This window comes from Eretmochelys imbricata, chromosome 4 (genome assembly GCF_965152235.1).
Source record: "Eretmochelys imbricata isolate rEreImb1 chromosome 4, rEreImb1.hap1, whole genome shotgun sequence".
Taxonomy (NCBI): Eukaryota; Metazoa; Chordata; order Testudines; family Cheloniidae; genus Eretmochelys; species Eretmochelys imbricata.
In genome coordinates this window covers 143603888-143622210 of record NC_135575.1, presented here as the reverse complement: position 1 = coordinate 143622210, position 18323 = coordinate 143603888, and the positions used below count along the sequence as shown (strand labels likewise).

The window sequence follows — 18323 nt, the reverse complement described above, 5'->3', positions numbered from 1 at the left end:
AAAGGGATTTTAACCAGGAACATGTGAGCTCTTCCCTCCTGCACTGAAAATCTGCCAGTGCAGCTGGCTCTGGTTCCACTCTCCGTAAACTGCTGAACAGTGGCCAAGCAGGGGATCCCGGGGCCAGTGCTGAGGGCTCTCCCTCCTTGCTGTGGCTACGGGGTTGGGATGCCTGAGACCCTGCCCTCCTCCTTGGGCTGGCTGCTCAGTCTGCAGCAGCCCCTGTTAGCGCCAGGACACTTGAGGCTTTGTGGGGGGGCGGGTTAGAGGAGACCCTCTTAGGCTGGTGTGGCCACTGAACGTTGAGACCCCAAAGGCTTCCTAGGCTGAAGGACAAACCTGCACCTTGCACCGCTGGTAACTATGGATGTCCCAACACTGCCATCCTGCTCCGCTGGGAGAGGGGAGTTTAAAGGGGAGGGAGCAGTGGGGGGCAGGGTCCTACCTTTGCTCCATGGCAGCCCCTCTGTTGGTGCTCTGCCAAGATGGCATTCTGCAGGCCGAGGGGATCATAGCTGGATCCCACCCTGCTGCTCTGCTTGGCCAACTGTCGCCTCTCAGTGGGACGTGTAGAATCGAAGGGGCTGTGTCACTAGGGAAGTGCTGAGCCTGTGTTCATGTGTCCTGACTCGCCGTGGCTGGGTGGGTCTCGTCCCCAACATCTAGTGGGGGCTTGTGGATGGGGAGAGGTGCCAATGCAGCCTCGGGTCCGAATGAGCTGCAGGGAGCTCTGGGGGTTCCCTGCCCCCCCTGGAGATGATGGGGTTGGTAGTTACTAGCCCGCTGTTTGTTCTGCTGCTTGCTGTCCCTCTCACAACACCCTGTCCCAGCCACCCCCTTTCCAGGGGAAAGGAACCATCTGAGGTTCCCTTGCGCTGCATTTCAACCCTGCTCAGCCTGAGACTTGCTCAGCCAGGCCGGGGGAGCCTCTGCCCTGGGTCTGGGCATAGCTGTGCAGGGCAGTGGTCACTAGGTTGGGCCATCTGGTGATTGACTACGGTGACCCTGCAGAGGAGAGGGTAGGTGAAAATCGCTCATGGTGTTGGCCAACTTCTCCCCTTCCATGGCAGATCCTAGAGTAAGATGCCTTCCCCCCAGCCCACCCAAAGGGATGTGAGAGAGATGCACAGTTAGATAATCTCTCTAATCTGGAGTGAGCATCTTTCTTGCTGATTCACGTTCCTGCATTGCGAGGTATCTGCCCCAGTCCCTTTGCATGCAGGTCAGGCGTGCCCTGGCGTTTGCACCTGGCGGGGTTGCTCTTGTGGCTACGCAAGCTGGTTTTATTTCAAGTTCCTCACAGCTCAGCGTAGCCTAATTGCTTTGTGAGGAGCTGGAACTTGGCAGCCAGGTGCTGTCTGTGTTGCCGTCGTGCCTCGAGGACGCTGCTGTGATGGGGGCCCTGTTGCACTAGGCTCCGCTGCGCATGCTCACAGTACGAGAGTGTGAACTCCCTCTGACTATCTCTATCGGCAACGCAGACGATGGGGAAGATCTGCATCCTCCTCTTGCTCTGAGACCGGAGCTGAAGTGACCTGCCCAAGGTCACCCAGGGAGTCTGGCAGAACCAGGAACTGGACCAGGTTTCCTGAGTCCCAGTCCAGAGCCTTATGCAACAGGGCACCCTTCCTTGCGGTCTGACTGCTGGGTTTGTTACAGTGTAGCACTGTCCGCATGCCTGGTGCTTTCTGGACAATGAGAGCAAGGTCCCTGCACAGAAGAGTTTGCCACCTAATGTAAATATTATCTCTGATTTTAATTCCTCCTTTTATCCTGAAAGATCCCAAAGCACTTTACCTTCTGGGATCACTTCCCACCACTGAAATGCAGTCACCTCTGGTGCTGGACTCAGGAGGTGTTGAACAGCACACAGCCAGCCTGTGGGACAAAGAGAGGACTAGCTGTTGTTGAAACTGTACAGTGAATCTAGTTACTCCGACTAAAAACACCTTGCTGTTGTGAAAGTGCCGGTTTTTTTTAAGAACCACAAATGGTCAGGGCCTCTGGTCTATATTTCCTCTGGAAGACTCCCCCAACCCCCTCCCAAGATTCCCTAGCACCGCGCTGGGGCACTGGTTATGCTGTCTCGGAATGCCTCGTAACAGATACCCATTTGCTGCTGCACTGTGGGTTTTCCTAGGCAGTCTCCCATCTAAGATCAACTAGCCCTGACCCTGCCTGTTTAGCTGCTGAGACCTGCTGAGTTTGTAGCATGAGGTGGTGTGGGTGACTTCTGGGGTGAACCCACAAAAAGGAGAGGTGATGGGAGGCTGTAAGAGTCCCTGGATAGATCCATCCCAGCCCACCGCGGCTTGAATCTGTTGAGGGGCTATGTAGCAGACGCATCAATTCCTCCATAGCCGACGCATCTCCTTGGGAGTGTGGCATCCATACCCGGCCTCCAGGGTATGGCCATATCTGGGGATGTCCGCTACAACCAAGTGTCTAGAAGCAGCCTCTGGAGCCCAGTGATTGTGGGTTGGCTTTGTGTTTCCGATCAGCACTGCCACAGACTGCCCACTCTCAGCCCCACTCTCTCTGCCCCTCTGCGGCTGGGTCTTGGGATGAAGGACTGCAGAGATGCTGGGATGGATGGCCTAGTGGAGAGGGAATTAACCTAGGACCTGGGTTCAAGTCCTTGCTGCATCACAGACTCCCTATATGACCTTAGGCATGCCCCAGAGTGTTTCTCCCTCAGTTTCCCATCTGTACAATGGGGATAATAGGCCTGCCTCACAGGGAGGTTGTGAAGATAAATCCATTAAGGACTGAGGCTCAGATCCTACGACTACGGGTGTAAGTGGATGAGGAAGTCAGACCTGCCACTTCTCCCCCTTTCCCTTTTGTTCTCTCCATCTGCCAGTTGAGCAGTGTGTCTGGTGGTCCCCCCTCTGCCCCATCCTTTGGCTTCAGCATCCTTGTTTGGTGCCCACGAAACAGCCAGGGAGCAGAGGCAATGGGTACCTGTTACCCTCAGCCCTGGGTGGGCTGCGGGGGTCCCTTTCGAGGGCTGGAGTTCTAATTCCATTAATTCCCGAGTGCTGTATGAATCCTGCAGTGGAGGGAGCGGCACCTGATGCTGGGCGCAGACTCGTGCGTTTGAAGCATATGTTTTGAATGCAAATGGAAGCAGGGTTTTGCCAAGCGATTTTGGAGGAACAATGCTGCGTTAATTATTCTCACATTTTGGTAGTTGAAAAAGACTCTTTGTGCTTCAAAGGTTTTCTTTAAGAATGTAGCAATCTGCTCTGGTGTCTCTGCCAGCCGGGAGCCTTTGGGACGGCTGCTGTACGGTGCTGGGGCGGGGGAACAAACCTGTCACTCGACCCTACGCAGAGCCCCGGGCCTGGTGGAAGTGGAGGTTTCTCTCTGCCTCGAGGGGGTCTGTGTGCCATGAGTGCTGGGTTGTGGAGGGCATTAGGGGAGGGCATGAGTACTAGATCTTCCGCTGTGCGTAACCACTGCCACCGTCCCGTGTGGAGCAGGAACGTCAGGGACCCCCCCTCTGCACCTTGCACCAGGCTTGGCTACTAGGGCTCCGTTCATGGAGAGAGGTTTTAACCAGTGTCTCTCCCCCTATCCATCCCATTGTCTTTGTGCATCAGGGCATCGCCTTGTTCCTGGGGCGAGGAGCGTGACTGGCCATCACGGTGTGGTGTGCCCTGCGTCTCTTTCCTCCGGTGGCAGAGGAGGCGTTTCCCGTGGCCCAGGTGCGTTTCGTGCCCTGCGTGGGTGCCCCGAGGCTCGTGGTAGCAGAGGAGCTGGCACTGCAGCACTGGCCCTCTGCTCCGTAGTTTGTGGTGTAGAGGATCATCTTGGGAGGGCAGGGCGCCAGGCAGAGGAGCAGTTGGCTTTGAGGACAGAGGGCTGTGGAGGAATGCTGCTGGCTGCTCTTAATCAGCTGCACGTTTTGGCATTTTAGAGCTGTCACAAAATACGTGAGTTGCAAATGTAACAGCGTTGGGGTGGGGGTGGGCAGCTCTCAGCCAAATAATCTCACCAGCAGAACCACCTCCTCCTCCCGCCAAATCTGGGTGTGGAGGGGTTAGAAACGCCCAGCTGGCCAAGCGTTCCCTTCTCCAGGAACACAGTTCACAAAGGAGGACAGAGCCCTGCAGCTCAGTCCCTTTCACAGGGCCTCCCACCCTCCGGGCCACGCATCTTGGCAAGCAGGATGTGAACAGGCAGAAAGAATTCCGAGAAGAACTCCCCAGGAACCCGTTCAGCCGCATGGTCCTTTGTGACTTCAGCCAAAGTATCTGGCTCCCATGCCAGACAAAGATGCTTGGCTGGAAGGGACGCCTATTCTGAGCTCATCTGGGGAGGTCTATGTTCCGATGGCCTGTTAAACACGTATCTAATCAGCTGGTCTCACATGCTTGCAAGCCAATGGGAGCCGGCTGTTTGGCGTAATCCATGTGCTGTCTTCCCACAAGGTTTATCTCGTACGTGGCCCAATGGCCTGAGAGAGGAGGCCCCCACAAAGCCAGGTGCCATGTGGGTCCAGGTGCAAATGGAATCCTTCTGAGACCATATCCTGCTAATTATCAAGGGGTAGCCGTGTTAGTCTGTGTCCACAAAAACAACAAGGAGTCCGGTGGCACCTTAAAGACTAACAGATTTATTTGAGCATAAGCTTTCGTGGGTAAAAACCCCACTTCTTCAGATGCATGGAGTGAAAATTACAGATGCAGACATAAATATACTGGCACATGAAGAGAAGGGAGATACCTCACAAGTGGAGAACCAGTGTTGACAGGGCCAATTTGATCAGGGTGGATGTAGTCCACTCCCAATAATAGATGAGGAGGTGTCAATTCAAGGAGAGGCAAAGCTGCTTTTGTAATGAGCCAGCCACTCCCAGTCCCTATTCAAGCCCAAATTAATGGTGTTAAATTTGCAAATGAATTTTAGTTCTGCTGTTTCTCTTTGAAGTCTGTTTCTGAAATTTTTTTGTTCAAGTATAGCTACTTTCAAATCTGTTATAGAATGTCCAGGAAGATTGAAGTGTTCTCCTACTGGCTTTTGTATGTTACCGTTCCTGATGTCCAATTTGTGCCCATTTATTCTTTTACGTAGGGACTGTCCGGTTTGGCCAATGTATGTGGCAGAGGGGCATTGCTGGCACATGATGACATATATAACATTAGAAGACGTGCAGGTGAATGAGCCTCTGATGGTGTGGCTGATGTGGTTGGGTGCTCTGATGGTGTCGCTAGAGTAGATATGGGGACAGAGTAGGCAACGAGTTTGCTACAGGGATTGGTTCCTGGGTTAGTGTTTCTGTGGTGTGGTGTGTGGTTGCTGGTGAGTATTTGATTCAGGTTGGGGGACTGTCTGTAAGCGAGGACTGGCCTGTCTCCCAAGGTCTGGGAGAGTGAGGGATCGTTTTCCAGGATAGGTTGTAGATTGTTGATAATGTGCTGGAGAGGTCAATGCTGGCTCTCCACTTGTGAGGTAACTCCCTTCTCTTCATGTGCCAGTATATTTATGTCTGCCTCCGTAATTTTCACTCCATGGATCTGAAGAAGTGGGGTTTTTACCCACAAAAGCTTATACGCAAATAAATCTGTTAGTCTTTAAGGTGCCACCGGACTCCTTGTTGTTATCCTGCTAATGGTCGCGATCCGCCCCCAGCGTTGAAACGGGGAAAGATGGTACAGCAAGCAGGAGGAAGAGGACTGAGTGGCCAATGTGATGAAAGGATGGTGCTGGATAAGTTACGTATGTGGGTGTCTGCCTCTGAAATCCAAAGCAGCATCGCACAGGGTCAGGCTGTGAATGAGACCCCACTTGTCAGGGGTCGGCACCAAGGCAGGGGTGGCTGGTTCGAATCCTTCCAGGGAAGTGGGAATGGTCTGGCAGGGAGGATGCTAGGGGCTGGGCTGGCTAGCCTGAAGGTAGGAGCCCTCGGGCAGCCCCGGCTGGGAAGGAGGAGGGTTAGGCAGGGGTTTGGCTTTACAAACTCCAGGCAAGGGAATAACTTATGACTTTATACAGAGTGTATGTGTGTGTGGACAGCCTTTGCCTGCGCACTGTTGATGCCACTTTACACCTTCACACCAGGCAGCTGCGCCGCAGACTGGGCGGCTGTTTCTGCAAATTGGGTCTGCAAAACCAGAAGCAGTCTAGGGACCAGTATTTGCTAAGTGCCCAGGCCTGGACACAGACTTTCCATTGAAGGCAGGGAGTCCCAGCGTGCAGAGGAGCTGCAGCAGGTGGTCCACACTGAGTGCCCTTAATTCCAGGAGGCAACGCTTGCAATCCTGCCTTCCCTTGCTTCGAGCCTTGCCTTTTGCTGTGGCAACACAGAAGCCTGTCCATGGTCTTTGGAGAACCTGAGGACTCCAGCGACTGTCCATTCCTGGCTGGCCTTCAGGCACGACCATAATAAACGATTAGCCATAATAGAGTTGCTTTAGGCACATGCGGTATCTGTGGCCATGGGCATTATTTTGCTACTCTGAGCACGGCACTTCTTGCTCCGGGAGTCTGGGCAATAGGATTTTTCCATAGCAAAATCTGTGGGTTGGGCCCTTGGCAAGCCCTGTGAGCCAGGGCTCTTTCATCTGTCGTCAAACCTCTTTCACCCATGGGCCTCTCAGTGTCACAGGTGTGTGATCCACAGGCGGGTGCGAGAAGGAATGTGAAGGACTTCCAGTCCCAGTAGTGAATTTGCTCATTAGCTGGTGAAACCTCAGGACAGGTGAGTGACTGTGGAACTGATGGGATATGGAGGTGGTTCAAATACCCTGCCATCTCCTCAAAGGCTTGAGGTGCTGGAAGACGAGCCAAGTGGCTCTTTCTGGTAGTTGAGATGCCTGGATCAAGTGTTATGGCAGCTGGTGCAGCCCAGCTGTCTGGGAGCTTCCGGGTGACACTGCGGAATTGCAAGTATGCTGGTGCAGGTAGACAGTTGAAGGCAGCCCCATGTGCTGTCCTAGTTCTCTAGTAAGGTGGCGTGGCAGATGGAGCAGCGTTAGGAGTGAGGGCTGTCTGTCTGATACATATCCACCCTTTCTCTGCGGAAAAACTGATTTGGGAAGCTTGGCGTCAAACCAAAGGCAGGATGCTCCAAGATCCTTGAGAATGGAACCTGGGAGCATCTGCTGCATGCAGTGAAAACTTGGGTCTAGCTCCAGCAAACCCCAGGCTTCCTTAAGCCCCCCGCTGTATGTCCCTCAGGATCCAAGCTAATTTGCCAGCCACCTTGTGAGTCCAAATGGCTAGAACCCTAATTTCTCAATAACCTTATTTTTTTAATAAACCCTACAGATTACATCCACAGCTGGGATGGGTCATTCAGTCCTTTGTTCAGAGCTTCAGTTTGTAGCAAGGTTCCTCCAGAAGTAAGAAGCAGGATTGAAGACAAAATGGAGCGGTTTTCAGGGCCTTTTATATTCTCTGCTCTTGGAAGGACACCCCTTTGTTCTTACTGTGGAAAATCACAGCAGCAGGATGGAGTCTGGAGTCAGTCACATGGGCAAGTCACATGTCCACGCATGACTCCATTTGTAGGCCGACGCCATTGTTTACGTGTTAGTTTGAACGTTCCCAGGAAAGCTCAGATGTGGATTGGCATCTCCCAAAGTTCATTGTCAGTTAAGTGTTTCTTTATTGGGCACTTACTGAGAATAGTCCTTTCTCAAGAAGCTGACCAAATGCTTCACTGAGGCTACTTGGAATCAAATACGTTTGAGATACAAGTACATAGCCCATATTCATAACTTCAAATACAAAAATGATACACACATACAGCTAGCATAATTATAATCAGCAAATCATAACCTCTTCATAGACACCTCACACGACAACCTTTGTACAATATTTGCTGCAAATGTATAACGGTGGTTGCAACAATGATCTATACAGTTACAGTTTGTCGATAACGTCACACTGTTAATCAAGGCTATTGCCTGCTGTGATTGGGTGACACGGGGGAGTGGCTGAGCAGGTGGAAATGACCTTTCGTGCTTTTCGAAAGGGCTTCCCAGTCTGATGCTGGACAAAGCCACGTCCGGTTTTGTGTCCGTCCTGGATGGGGGCAAACCCTAGAAAAGCAGGACTGTCCTGTTTAATACCACACAGGTGGCCTGCCTGGGTCCTAAGCTCTGACTTAGGGCCCAAGGGGCTGCTGCAGTGGGAAGAACACTGGGGCCCAAATCCTCAAAGGTATTTAGGCACCCATCTCCCAGTATGTTAGGCACCTAAATACCTTTAAGGATCTGGGGCTTGGTCTTTTGCCACTTCCTAACTTGTAATCCTCTTACCACATCCCCTCTAAACTGAGTTTAAGTGTATTTTGGGCACAGTGCATGAAGGTCCTCACTGCAGGCGCCGACTCCGTGGGTGTTCCGGGGCTGGGGCACCCACAGAAAAAAAATAGTGGGGTGCTCAGCACCCACACAGCCAAAAAACTGATTGGTGGCTGCTGCCAAACAGCTCTTTGGTGGCTCGGGGAAGGATGGAGAGCAGCATGTGGTGTGTTGGTGAAGGCCACGGGGAGGGGGCAGAGCAGAGGCGGGACCTTGGGGAAAGGAGTGGAGTGGGGGCGGATGGGTAAATTAGAAATTGGTGCTTATGGTCCTCACTCAACAGAAACTAAGAAGTGACAAAATACTGTATTTATATGAAGCTCTTTAAACACACGTGTCCTCAGCTGAGGTAGCTGAAGGTCTGACCCACAGAGTTTTAAACCACTTTGATTTTACAGTATCTTGGCGGCTGTTGTTGTGTTTGAGACCCTGGGGAGGTTGAGTCATTTTCATTGCTGCCTCTTAAAAGAACAAACTCCAAGACTGTGCAGTTCAGAGTTATCACTCTCTGTCATCGTGTGGGTTGTTTGAGACTGCGCCCGGCTATGTGTCTATTTAGCAAGGCCATGCGTCGGAGCGACAGTCCGTTGTAAAAGGCTTTGCAGACGCTAGACACGTTTGGACTCTGCGCTGATGGTGTCTGGGGCCCTGTATTCAGGTCAGAGCTGCTGCTGAGTCGGGCTCTGCTGGGCAGAAGGTGAATGGAGAAATGCCCTTGTCATGTGGAAAGACACACATGGGCAAAGCGAGAAGGGAGTGGGGACAGAATCTTCGAAGGGTCAGGCTTGGAGGGACCTTGAGAGGTCATGTAGTAGCGCATCTAACCCATCAGAAAGAAGCAAAAAAGGCGAGGCACGCACAATTTGTTCTCCTTTGCCGGTGGCCTGGAAGGCCCTTTGCTTTCATAGTGTCTCCTCGAAATAGTGTCTGGTACTGCACGGATTTGTGGCTGGAGGAGAGGTGGTGGGTGGGAAGCCACTAATACAGAGCAGGGCCCCAGCTAGCGAAGGGGCAGAGGTTTGTGTTCGAAAACAGAAGCTCAGCCCCAGTAATGGAAGGGGGAGGGGAAGGCAGGAAGTGTGGGCTCATGTTTCCACATTCATTCGCTGCTGCTTTCCTGTTTGTTAAGAGTCACGATTGAGCTATCTTTAGAGAGCAACTGTTCCACGAAGGCTCTTATATCGTCCTCATCACCAGAGTATCTGGGTTCATTAAGCCGAGAGACTAAAGTTAGTTACCCATGGCTCGTTCTCTCGCTCTTATCCTGGCCCCCAGGGGGAGAATTGTGTGTGCCAGGGAGTGTTTTGTTTTGCTAGGGTCTTGTTTTGATGTTTAAATGTTCACATTGCTCTGTGTGGGTGGAAGAGACGGCAGGGTGGGAGAGAGCACCTGGCACGTGGAGCAGGAGGTGGGCTTGTGACGGTCCTTCGTTCATTTCATAGGCTCGGGCCAGCCCCTGAGAAAGTTCCATCTCCTCCACAGAGAGCTTTCCCCTCATTGTGGAAAGTTCCATGCGGCTAGAGGAGTGAAATCGACCGTGATCTTCATCTCGGAGCTTTAGGCTCTTTTAGATACCCAGGCCATGGAGTACCTTGGCCTCGACTCGGTATTCTGTGGGCAGCCAGGGTAGGGAGAGGAGGACAGGTGTGCCCAAGGAGCTGTTCTGTATGAGCTGGACTTTCCGAAGTGCTGCAGGTTTCACATCCAGCGAAATCTGTAAGTCACCCCTGTTACCCCTCTGCCTTAGCCAAAGAGGAATCTGTTGGTGCTAAACTATGTGACAGCTGCCCGCCACTCCAGTCTGTTAGCCAGCCAAACAAACCCTTAGGACTCCGCCAGTCCGGACTTGGCCTTGCAGATTAACCCTTGGTGTATGTCAGTGCCCAAATTCTCCAGAAAAGTCGCCGTGCAACAGCCAGCCCCTGATCCTGGCTGCCTGTGGAAATCAAGTGCACTGTTTCCAGAGACCGATTCCACACCAGCACATCGGCTCAGCTGAGGTGCCCACCTCACTCGACTAGATCAGCACGGAGATGAAGTAAGAATAAAACAAAAATGAGTTTGTTAATAAAGTACAGAGAGATCTGAATGATGCGAAGCAAAGAGAATAGAAACACAAAATGGTTACAAATGAAACAAAAGTATCATACGCTTTCTAGTGATTAAAACTGACCAGGTTACAATCCTAGTCGAAGGCAGTTTTCTCACCGACAGCCACTTCTTAGCATCACCATCACACATGGCCGAGGAGCCACCATTCATAGAGGTCCAGAGCGCTGATCCCTTTGTTTCCTCAGTGCTGGATAACCAACAAGTCCTCTTATTGTCTTTGTCTTTGTTCTGAATCCTGTGTCTCCCGTGCTGATTTCGCATCCTCAAGGTTGTTTGCTTCTCCTGTTTCCCTCAGATGCAAATGACCTGTCCATTGTTTCTGACATCACCATGCTCAATTTACATTAGGTGCAGGGAGATAATGATCCTCTGTCTTGTCTGGAAGAAAACCTGATCATCCCTTTGGTTAACAGACTTTAAAGCATTAGTAAGTATCCATAATTCCTTCTAATGTTAATACACAGAGTTCACAGTGATATTAATCACCAGTGTGTCACCAGCTTTCATCTGATATCTCACGCGGCATCCTGATAGATAGGTGTCATGACAGCAGCGTGTTGGGTGTCGTGAGTTTGTCAGGGGTGATGGGAGTAGCTGTACTTGGTAGTGAAGCCTTTGCAGTTGGGCATTAGGGGGCTCTTGGGGTCACAATATTGCATTGCTGGAGAGTCCATCGGGGAGGTGATAAAGGCATGAATGACTGAGGCCAGGTCTTTGTCCTCCACGATGGGATGGAGTTTCCTAGCAACCAGAGATGTTAGCAGCATCCATGTTTTTTATGTGAGAGCTCAGCATCAGCAGGGAATCCAAGAGTACTCCTAGTCCAGGGGTCGGCAACCTTTCAGAAGAGGTGTGCCGAGTCCTCATTTATTCACTTTAATTTAAGGTTTCGTGTGCCAGTGATACATTTTAACGTTTTTAGAAGATCTCTCTCTCTCTAAGTCTATATATTACATAACTAAACTATTGTCGTATGTAAAGTAAACTAGGAGGAGGGGCAAGCACGCTTCATTTAAAATTAAATTAAAATGCTGATCGTACGCCGCCGGCCCGCGCAGCCCACTGCCAGCCTGGGGTTTCGTTCACCTAGGCCGGCAGCAGGCTGAGCAGGGCCTGCGGCCGGGACCTTGGCTGGCAAGGAACTGGCAGCCAGAACCCCAGACTGGCAGTGGGCTGAGCGGGGCCAGCGGCCGGGACCCCGTCTGGCAAGGGACTGGCAGCCAGAATCCCGGACCGGCAGTGAGCTGAGCGGGGCCTGTGGCCGAGACCTCGGCTGGCAAGGGGCCGGCAGCCAGAACCCCAGACCGGCAGTGGGCTGAGCAGGGCCTGCGGCCGGGACCCCGGCTGGCAAGGGACTGGCAGCCAGAATCCCAGACCAGCAGCGGGCTGGGTAGGGCCAGCGGCCGGGATCCCAGACCAGCAGTGGGCTGAGCAGCTCAGCCCACTGCCGCTCATTCCGCTGCCGGTCTGGGGTTCCATACGCTGGCTCCTGCCAGCCAGGGTCCCAGTTGCCAGCCCCACTCAGACCACTGCCAGTCTGGGATCCCGGCCCTGCCCACATAGAGTGGGTACCTACCTTCTCCCTTGTTCTAGCCCATTTTCTTCCTCTCTCTCTGCACTGAGATGAGGGTGGGAGTGCACTGACCACAGGGCTGGGGGTGAAGGAGAAGGCTGGGGGTTGGGGTGTAGGGTTTGGCCAGCAGCTAGAATGAGGGAGGGGGTTCAGGGCTGGGGTTTGGGTGTGGAGTCTGGAGTGCTTACCTGGGCAGCTCCCATTTGGTGCAAGGGCTGCAGGTAGGAAGGTGGGTGGGGGGGTGCAGGAGCTCCCGTTTGGTGCTCAGGGTGGGGGTGGGAATGTGGGGGGGTCCAAGAGTCAGGACATGGGGTGTGAGGGGGCTGGGGGCATGTGAGGAGGGTGTTGGGGTCAGGGCAGAGGGCTGTGTGTGTGTGAGGGGGTGCAGGGGTCAGGGCAGAGGGCTCGGTTGTGTGTGTGGGGCGGTGTAAGGGTCAGGGCAGGAGGCTGGGGTGTGTAGGGGTCAGGGCAGGAGGCTGGGGTGTGTGTGTGGGTGGTGTAGGGGTCAGGGCAGGAGGCTGGGGTGTGTGTGTGGGTGCCCCCTGCCCAGAGTGGCTCACGACAGAGGGCTGGAGGGGATATGCCCTGATTCCACCCCCCCATCCCCCCTCCGTCCCCCCTTTTTCTCCGCCTCCTCCCAGAGCAGCGAGCACCCTGCGGCTCCACTTCTTCCCCCTCCTGCGCAAGGGCCATCAGTCCATCCGCAGCCGGGAGGGAGAGGAGGAAGGGCAGGAAGAGTACTTGGGGGAAGAGGCGGGGGAGGGCGGAGCTTGCCTGCCCTGCAGCAGCAGCCGGCGGGAGGTGGGGGGTGGAGAAGAGCAGGCCGGGGCGGGCAGGATTTTTAATGGCTCGCAGCTGCCTGCCGGGGTCCCGGCCTGGGTTCGGCAGCGGGCGGAGCAGGGCTGGTGGCTGGGACCCGGCAGGCAGCAGCGTGCCATTAAAAATCGACTCCCGTGCCGTCTTTGGCACGCGTGCCATAGGTTGCCAACCCCTGTCCTAGACTATGGACTGAATTGACCAACTGTCAGGGGTGAAAGTAACTTAGATGACTTCCTGGTACGCAGGGTGGCCGGGGTCCTGGGCAAGGTGGGGGGGTGTGCCCCTAGGCCCCCAGAAGGGGTGGGGCCTTAGGCAGAAGGGGCGGAGCTAGGGCCAAAATCCCCCAGCCAGCCCTTCAGTGCTGCCTGGCCTGTGCCACCTGGGGCTTTGGCAGTGATTTAAAGGGCCCTGAGCTCCTGGCAGCAGCTGGAGCCCCCAGACCCCACCACCACCACGACCCGAGGGCTCCGGTGGCCATTTAAAGGGCCCAGGGCTCTGACCGCAGGCGCGGTGGCGGCAGCAGCAACCAGGGAGCCACAGACCCTTTAAATCTCCGCCAGAGCCCTGGGGTAGCAGCAGCGTCAGCCGGGAGCCCCAGGCCCTTTAAATCGCCATCCCTATGGCAGCAGCTGGAGCTGCGGGCCCTTTAAATCGCTGGGCCATGGGGCAGCTGCCCCTTTTGCCTCCCCCCCATCAGTGGCCCTGCCAGTATGGTCAGCAGTTTCTTCCTGGTACATTGGACCAGACCAGACTGGCTCACTTTTACCTCTGCCAATTGTGGATGTGAACCTTCCACCAAAGGAGACTGCACTGTGGCAGCAGACTCCTCAAAGTACTTTCTTCTGCCCACGGCTTCACCTCTGTCTTGCTCAGGTTCCGCTTCAGCCCGCCGCTCTTCATCCATGAGCTGATCTCCTCCAAGCACTGGGCCGGGCTGATGGCCAGGCTGTGGCTCTGTGTGGTGAAGGAGAGGTGGAGCTGTCTCCTCTGCATATTGCTGGCACTGGACTCTGTGTCGTCTGACCCGTGCACCTCCTGGCTGCATGTAGATTTTGAATAGGACCAGAGAGAGAATTGATCCCTGTGGAACTCCTCAGATGAGGGGCCTATCGATGGAGGATTGATCCCTGGGGCACTCCTCAGATGAGGGTCCCATCTCTCCTCAGGAAGGACTCAGACCATTCTAGTGCCTTACCCTGGGCCCTGCCATCACAGCAGTATCCCATGGGCGATGGTGTCGAATGCTGCAGAGGGGCCCAGGGGGATGGGCCCTCTGTCCACTGACAGATCATCAGAACCACTAACATGGTTCCAGTCCCATGTCCTGGCCTGAATCCAGTTTGTGCCAGGTCTAGGGTATTGGTGTCAATTAGATGGGCTTGTAGGCGGTCTATGGCTGCTTCTCTGTGAGCTTGCTCAGGAACAGGAGCTTCAACAGCAGCTGGCTGTTGGCTAGAAGCGATGTGCCTAGGGTGGGTTTCTTTGGGGTTGGTTGGGTTATTGCGTGTTTGGAGGAGGAAGGGATGATTCCTGCCCTGAGCTAGGGGTGGGCTGGTCCCACCAGGAGTGGCCTCAGAGGCTCATGACTCCCACCAGCTGGGAGGGGCAGGGCTGGATTCACAGCTCTTGGGTCGAGTGTCCTCAGGACATTTTGGACACTGTAAAGGAGTGAGTGAGATGAGCTCTGGGACTGCAAGGGGCTGTTGGTAGGTGGATCCAGGCTGTTGGAGAGGCCTTCCCAAATGTGCGCGATTGTTTCAGGGCGGTTGGATGATCGCTCTGCACAACACTTGGTGCTCGGTGCTGATGCAGGCTGTAGACACACACGATTGAAGAAGGGTTCACCACCCTGGCTAGCTCCTCGGAGCAGGACACGCCCGCTTCAGTGGAGGCTGCTAGGCAGGTTCTTTTGGCCTGTAATCCAGCCTCAGCGTAGGCTTGGTGGGATCCATTAGGTTTTATCCTGTGTTTAGCAGCCTTCGTTTTCTGCCATCAGCACTCGAGTTTCCAGGCCCTTTCTCCATCCAGCACCGGGAGTCAGGAACTGCGGAGATGCGGGCGATGGGGAAGGAGGGGCTGCTGGGGCCAGTGTGCCGATGGAGGAGGCTAGAGTGCAGTGATGGTGATTCACCAAGTCTTCAACTTCTCGTCCTGTGCGGGGAGCGCTGCTCTCCTCTGGCTTTGGGGTTTGGTGGGGTCTGGGCGTCAGCATGGTTGAATCAGAGACACGGGGATCTCATTGCCTGGGAGCTGGGAGAGCTCCCGCTCACTGCCTTAGGGCTTGTCTACACTACAAAATGAGGTAGACATAAGTTAGGTCAACCTATAGTCACCACGACAATTAAATCGACTGTTGGTGTCCGCACTGCCCTTCTTCTGCCAGTGGTTCACGTCCTCACCAGGAGTGCATGCACTGACGGAAGTGGGGCATTGTGGGGCACTGCCAGCTGGAGTGTGGGTGCAGTGACAGCCGCCCGTGGGTCACAGCTGGAGTCCCCCGCACCTCGGATGACCACCAGAGCCAGGGCTGAAATGTGAAATAATAGCAGCCATTAAACTGACAAGAATGTCAATTTCATGTCCCTGCTGTGAAATTGAGCCCCATGTTGGGCTCACAGCTTGGGCCATCAGCACAGGGGATAGGGGGCTCCAGCTGTCAGCTCAGTGCAGGGCTGACAGACAACAGGCCATGTAAGTAATGTGGTGTCTGTCTACACGGACACTGTGTCACCCTAACTGTGTCGGTCTAAGCACTACGCCTTACATCAGTGGGAGTACCATCGTAGTGCAGACGCTGACAGCATTAGGTCGACATAAGCTGCCTTGTTGTGTAGACCAAGCCTTAGTAAGGGGCTGGTCCGCTCAGGACAGCGGCTGGATTGCAATCTCCTTGATATTGATAGCAGAACTGAAGAGCAGGGCCTGGACATGACCAGCTGGGTGGGCTGGATCAGGGGCAACCTGTGAGCGTCTGAGGGAGGGGAGTAAGGAGAGGAGATCTGGGGCTTTTGCATCTGCAGCCTCATTGACCTGAATGTTGAAATCTCCCAGGATGGCTGGTCTGAGTATTTCCTAGCCATCTCCGAGAAAGCTCCTTTGTGAGCTCGTTAGCTTTGGGTGTGTAAATGAGCATAAAATCTGTTAGCTTTGCCCCTGGTTTCTGCTGTCAGAGGAATGAATTTGGATGACTGTCTTACCCCAGCCACCTCTTTTTGGAATTGATGTTTGCAGAGGAGATTAATGCAGTGCTGCTTGTCCTGCCTGGGGCTGCAATGTACTGAGCATTCTGGGGGGCCGAGCTGGGCAAGCGCAGGGCTAGGGCGGCTGGCTGTCAGGGCTTGGTGATGCAGGTTGTGGGCTTTGTCACTGATGAGGCCGTGTATTGTTCATTGGCAGTGGATCTTGCATTGGTCAGTATCAGTCTTGGTTCCGGTTGCCATGTGCTCCCCGCTTCAGGTTCGTGCCTGTGTGGCGCTCCTGTGTAGCGTACGGCCTGTTCTGTGCCGTCTGATTTGGACTGTGATAGGTGAAGTAACCGCTTGTGTCATGGGGATGCTGTGAGCGGAGGAATGGTTGGTTTGCCAGATGCCACGGGAAAGGCAGGTGTGTTAGCCCCTGTTGGCGCTGGGAATGGGCGGAACTGGAGCAGTCTCTCCCTGGAGAAGAAAAGCCATCCTGACCAGAAGATGGCAGAGAAGGCTGCGGGGTGGGGAAGGGCAGAGGATCCAGGTTCCTTCCCCATAAGAGGCTTCCTTCCTGTGCATCAGAGCGCTCCCTCTTTGTGTCTCTTCCTGCTGGAGCGGAGGCCTGAGTCTTTTTTTTGTGTCATTCGGAATCGGCGCTGGTGTCCTGCCATGCCTGGATCCCCAGCCGGTGTAAATCCATGCAGCTCTACTGATCCCAGCACTGACTGCCCCCAGCAGGAGATGCGGTCTTAGGACCCCGTGTCCTTTTGCAGTAAATGGCTCGGCGTGATGTTTTAATAACCAAACAAACGCTTTTTTTTACAACTGGCGATTACACAGCTGGGCTTAATTGCGAGTGTGGGCTTTGAGGGGAGACTGTTTCATTTGGCAAAAGCCGGCTTTGGCAAAAGCAGCCTGCAGAGCAAAGCGCTGATGGATTAGCACTAATAACATTGACAGAGCTGTGTGGGTTCTCTGCGTTTCAAAGGCTTTGTTACTCTCTTTGTAGCAGGAGAACAATAACGGCCAATGTCCTTTGAGGAACGCAGGTTTCCAGGGAAAAGGGTTGTGATTTAAGAGGCTCTTTTGCAAGTTTCACAATTTCCTTTTATGATGGTCAGACTTGAGCCTTCCTGCCTGTTTTCGTTTTTGAGCGAGAGTGATGAAGACTCACGGATTTTAATGTTAGAAGGGACCGTTCTGATCATCTTGTCTAACCTGCATGGCTCAGGCCAGAGAACCTCCCCCACGGATTGGGGCAGTGGAGGGAACTATTCTTTGCTATTACTTATCTGTTTCCTTCACATCACATCCTGGGATAGCTCCGTTGTAAACTTCTGGCCAGTTGATGACTTGGCTTTGTCTATACTTACAACTTCCAATGTTGCATGAAGCAGCCCGGCACAGCTCCCCACGTACTAGCAGTGCTGGTAGAAAACAGAGCATCAGCACTTTGACCACTGTGTTCTCTGGATCTGATCTGTGGGGTGGGAGCAATGCAGTGGTATTATACTACTGCCCTGCTCACGCTGGTCTGGATGCAGTCTTGTACTGCTGGCAATTTGTTGATACAGGACAATCTCCTCTGAGCTGGGTGCAAAGCGCCCGGAACTGAGGAGATGAGTCTCAGACAAACCAGTGACTGTCTCTGCCCATAGCCAAACCACTGCTGTTCTGCTGGGCTGTATCTGCAGAGGCTGCATGCCGAGGAGCCTGGAAGGAATTGGTGGCTGGGGAGAGTCCCTCTTTCTAGGCCTGTGGTGAGACATGCCCCCTGCCCCCAGCTGCTGGGCACCTCCAGGAGGAGGTAGATGCAGGAAGCTCTGGGCAAAGTGGAGGAAGTTCAGAGAAGAAGAAAAAATGATCCGGATGCTGGTGGGACTCGCAAGGAAGGATTAAGAGCTAAGTCTGCACAGCTCAGTTAAGCAGTGATTGAGAGAGTGGGACGTAGCGTAGTGCCTAGCTCATGTACCCGGGAAGGAGAGAGATTGCTTAGAATGGTCTCAGGGGCTGGGGTTCTAATTAGGAGTGATGGGAGCAATGGAAAACCTGGCTTGCATATCAAGAATCTATTTCTGTTAGGGGCAGTCCGTGGTATCTAAATCTTGGCACCAATTTATGGTGATTCAGAGATGCCGAGCACCCCCAATTCCTGCTGAGGGGAGTTGCAGGCGCTGAGCACCAGGAAGAAAAATGGGTCCTTTTCTTTTTAAATGTCTAATTTCAGGGATCCAGCTTGGCCCTAGTGCTTCACTAGGACTTGCACTATGCATCGATTCTGCTGGGACTTGCGGGGTCACAGTGTAATTCTCCAAGTAA

The 18323-nt window shown here is 53.8% G+C and overlaps 1 protein-coding gene across 5 annotated transcripts in view; it reads left to right on the top strand.

The window, feature by feature from the left end:
• The window catches only part of ADISSP (adipose secreted signaling protein), a 142545-nt gene that overhangs the window by 35213 nt on the left and 89009 nt on the right, over positions 1–18323 (top strand). For 3 of the 5 annotated variants that reach the window (XM_077816076.1, XM_077816073.1, XM_077816074.1), the window contains exon 3: positions 3606–3710. The exons of the other annotated variants lie outside the window; for them this stretch is intronic. In XM_077816076.1, the coding sequence (XP_077672202.1) occupies positions 3606–3710 (105 nt within the window). The remainder of the gene's footprint in view (positions 1–3605; positions 3711–18323) is intronic. 5 annotated transcript variants of the gene reach the window in all.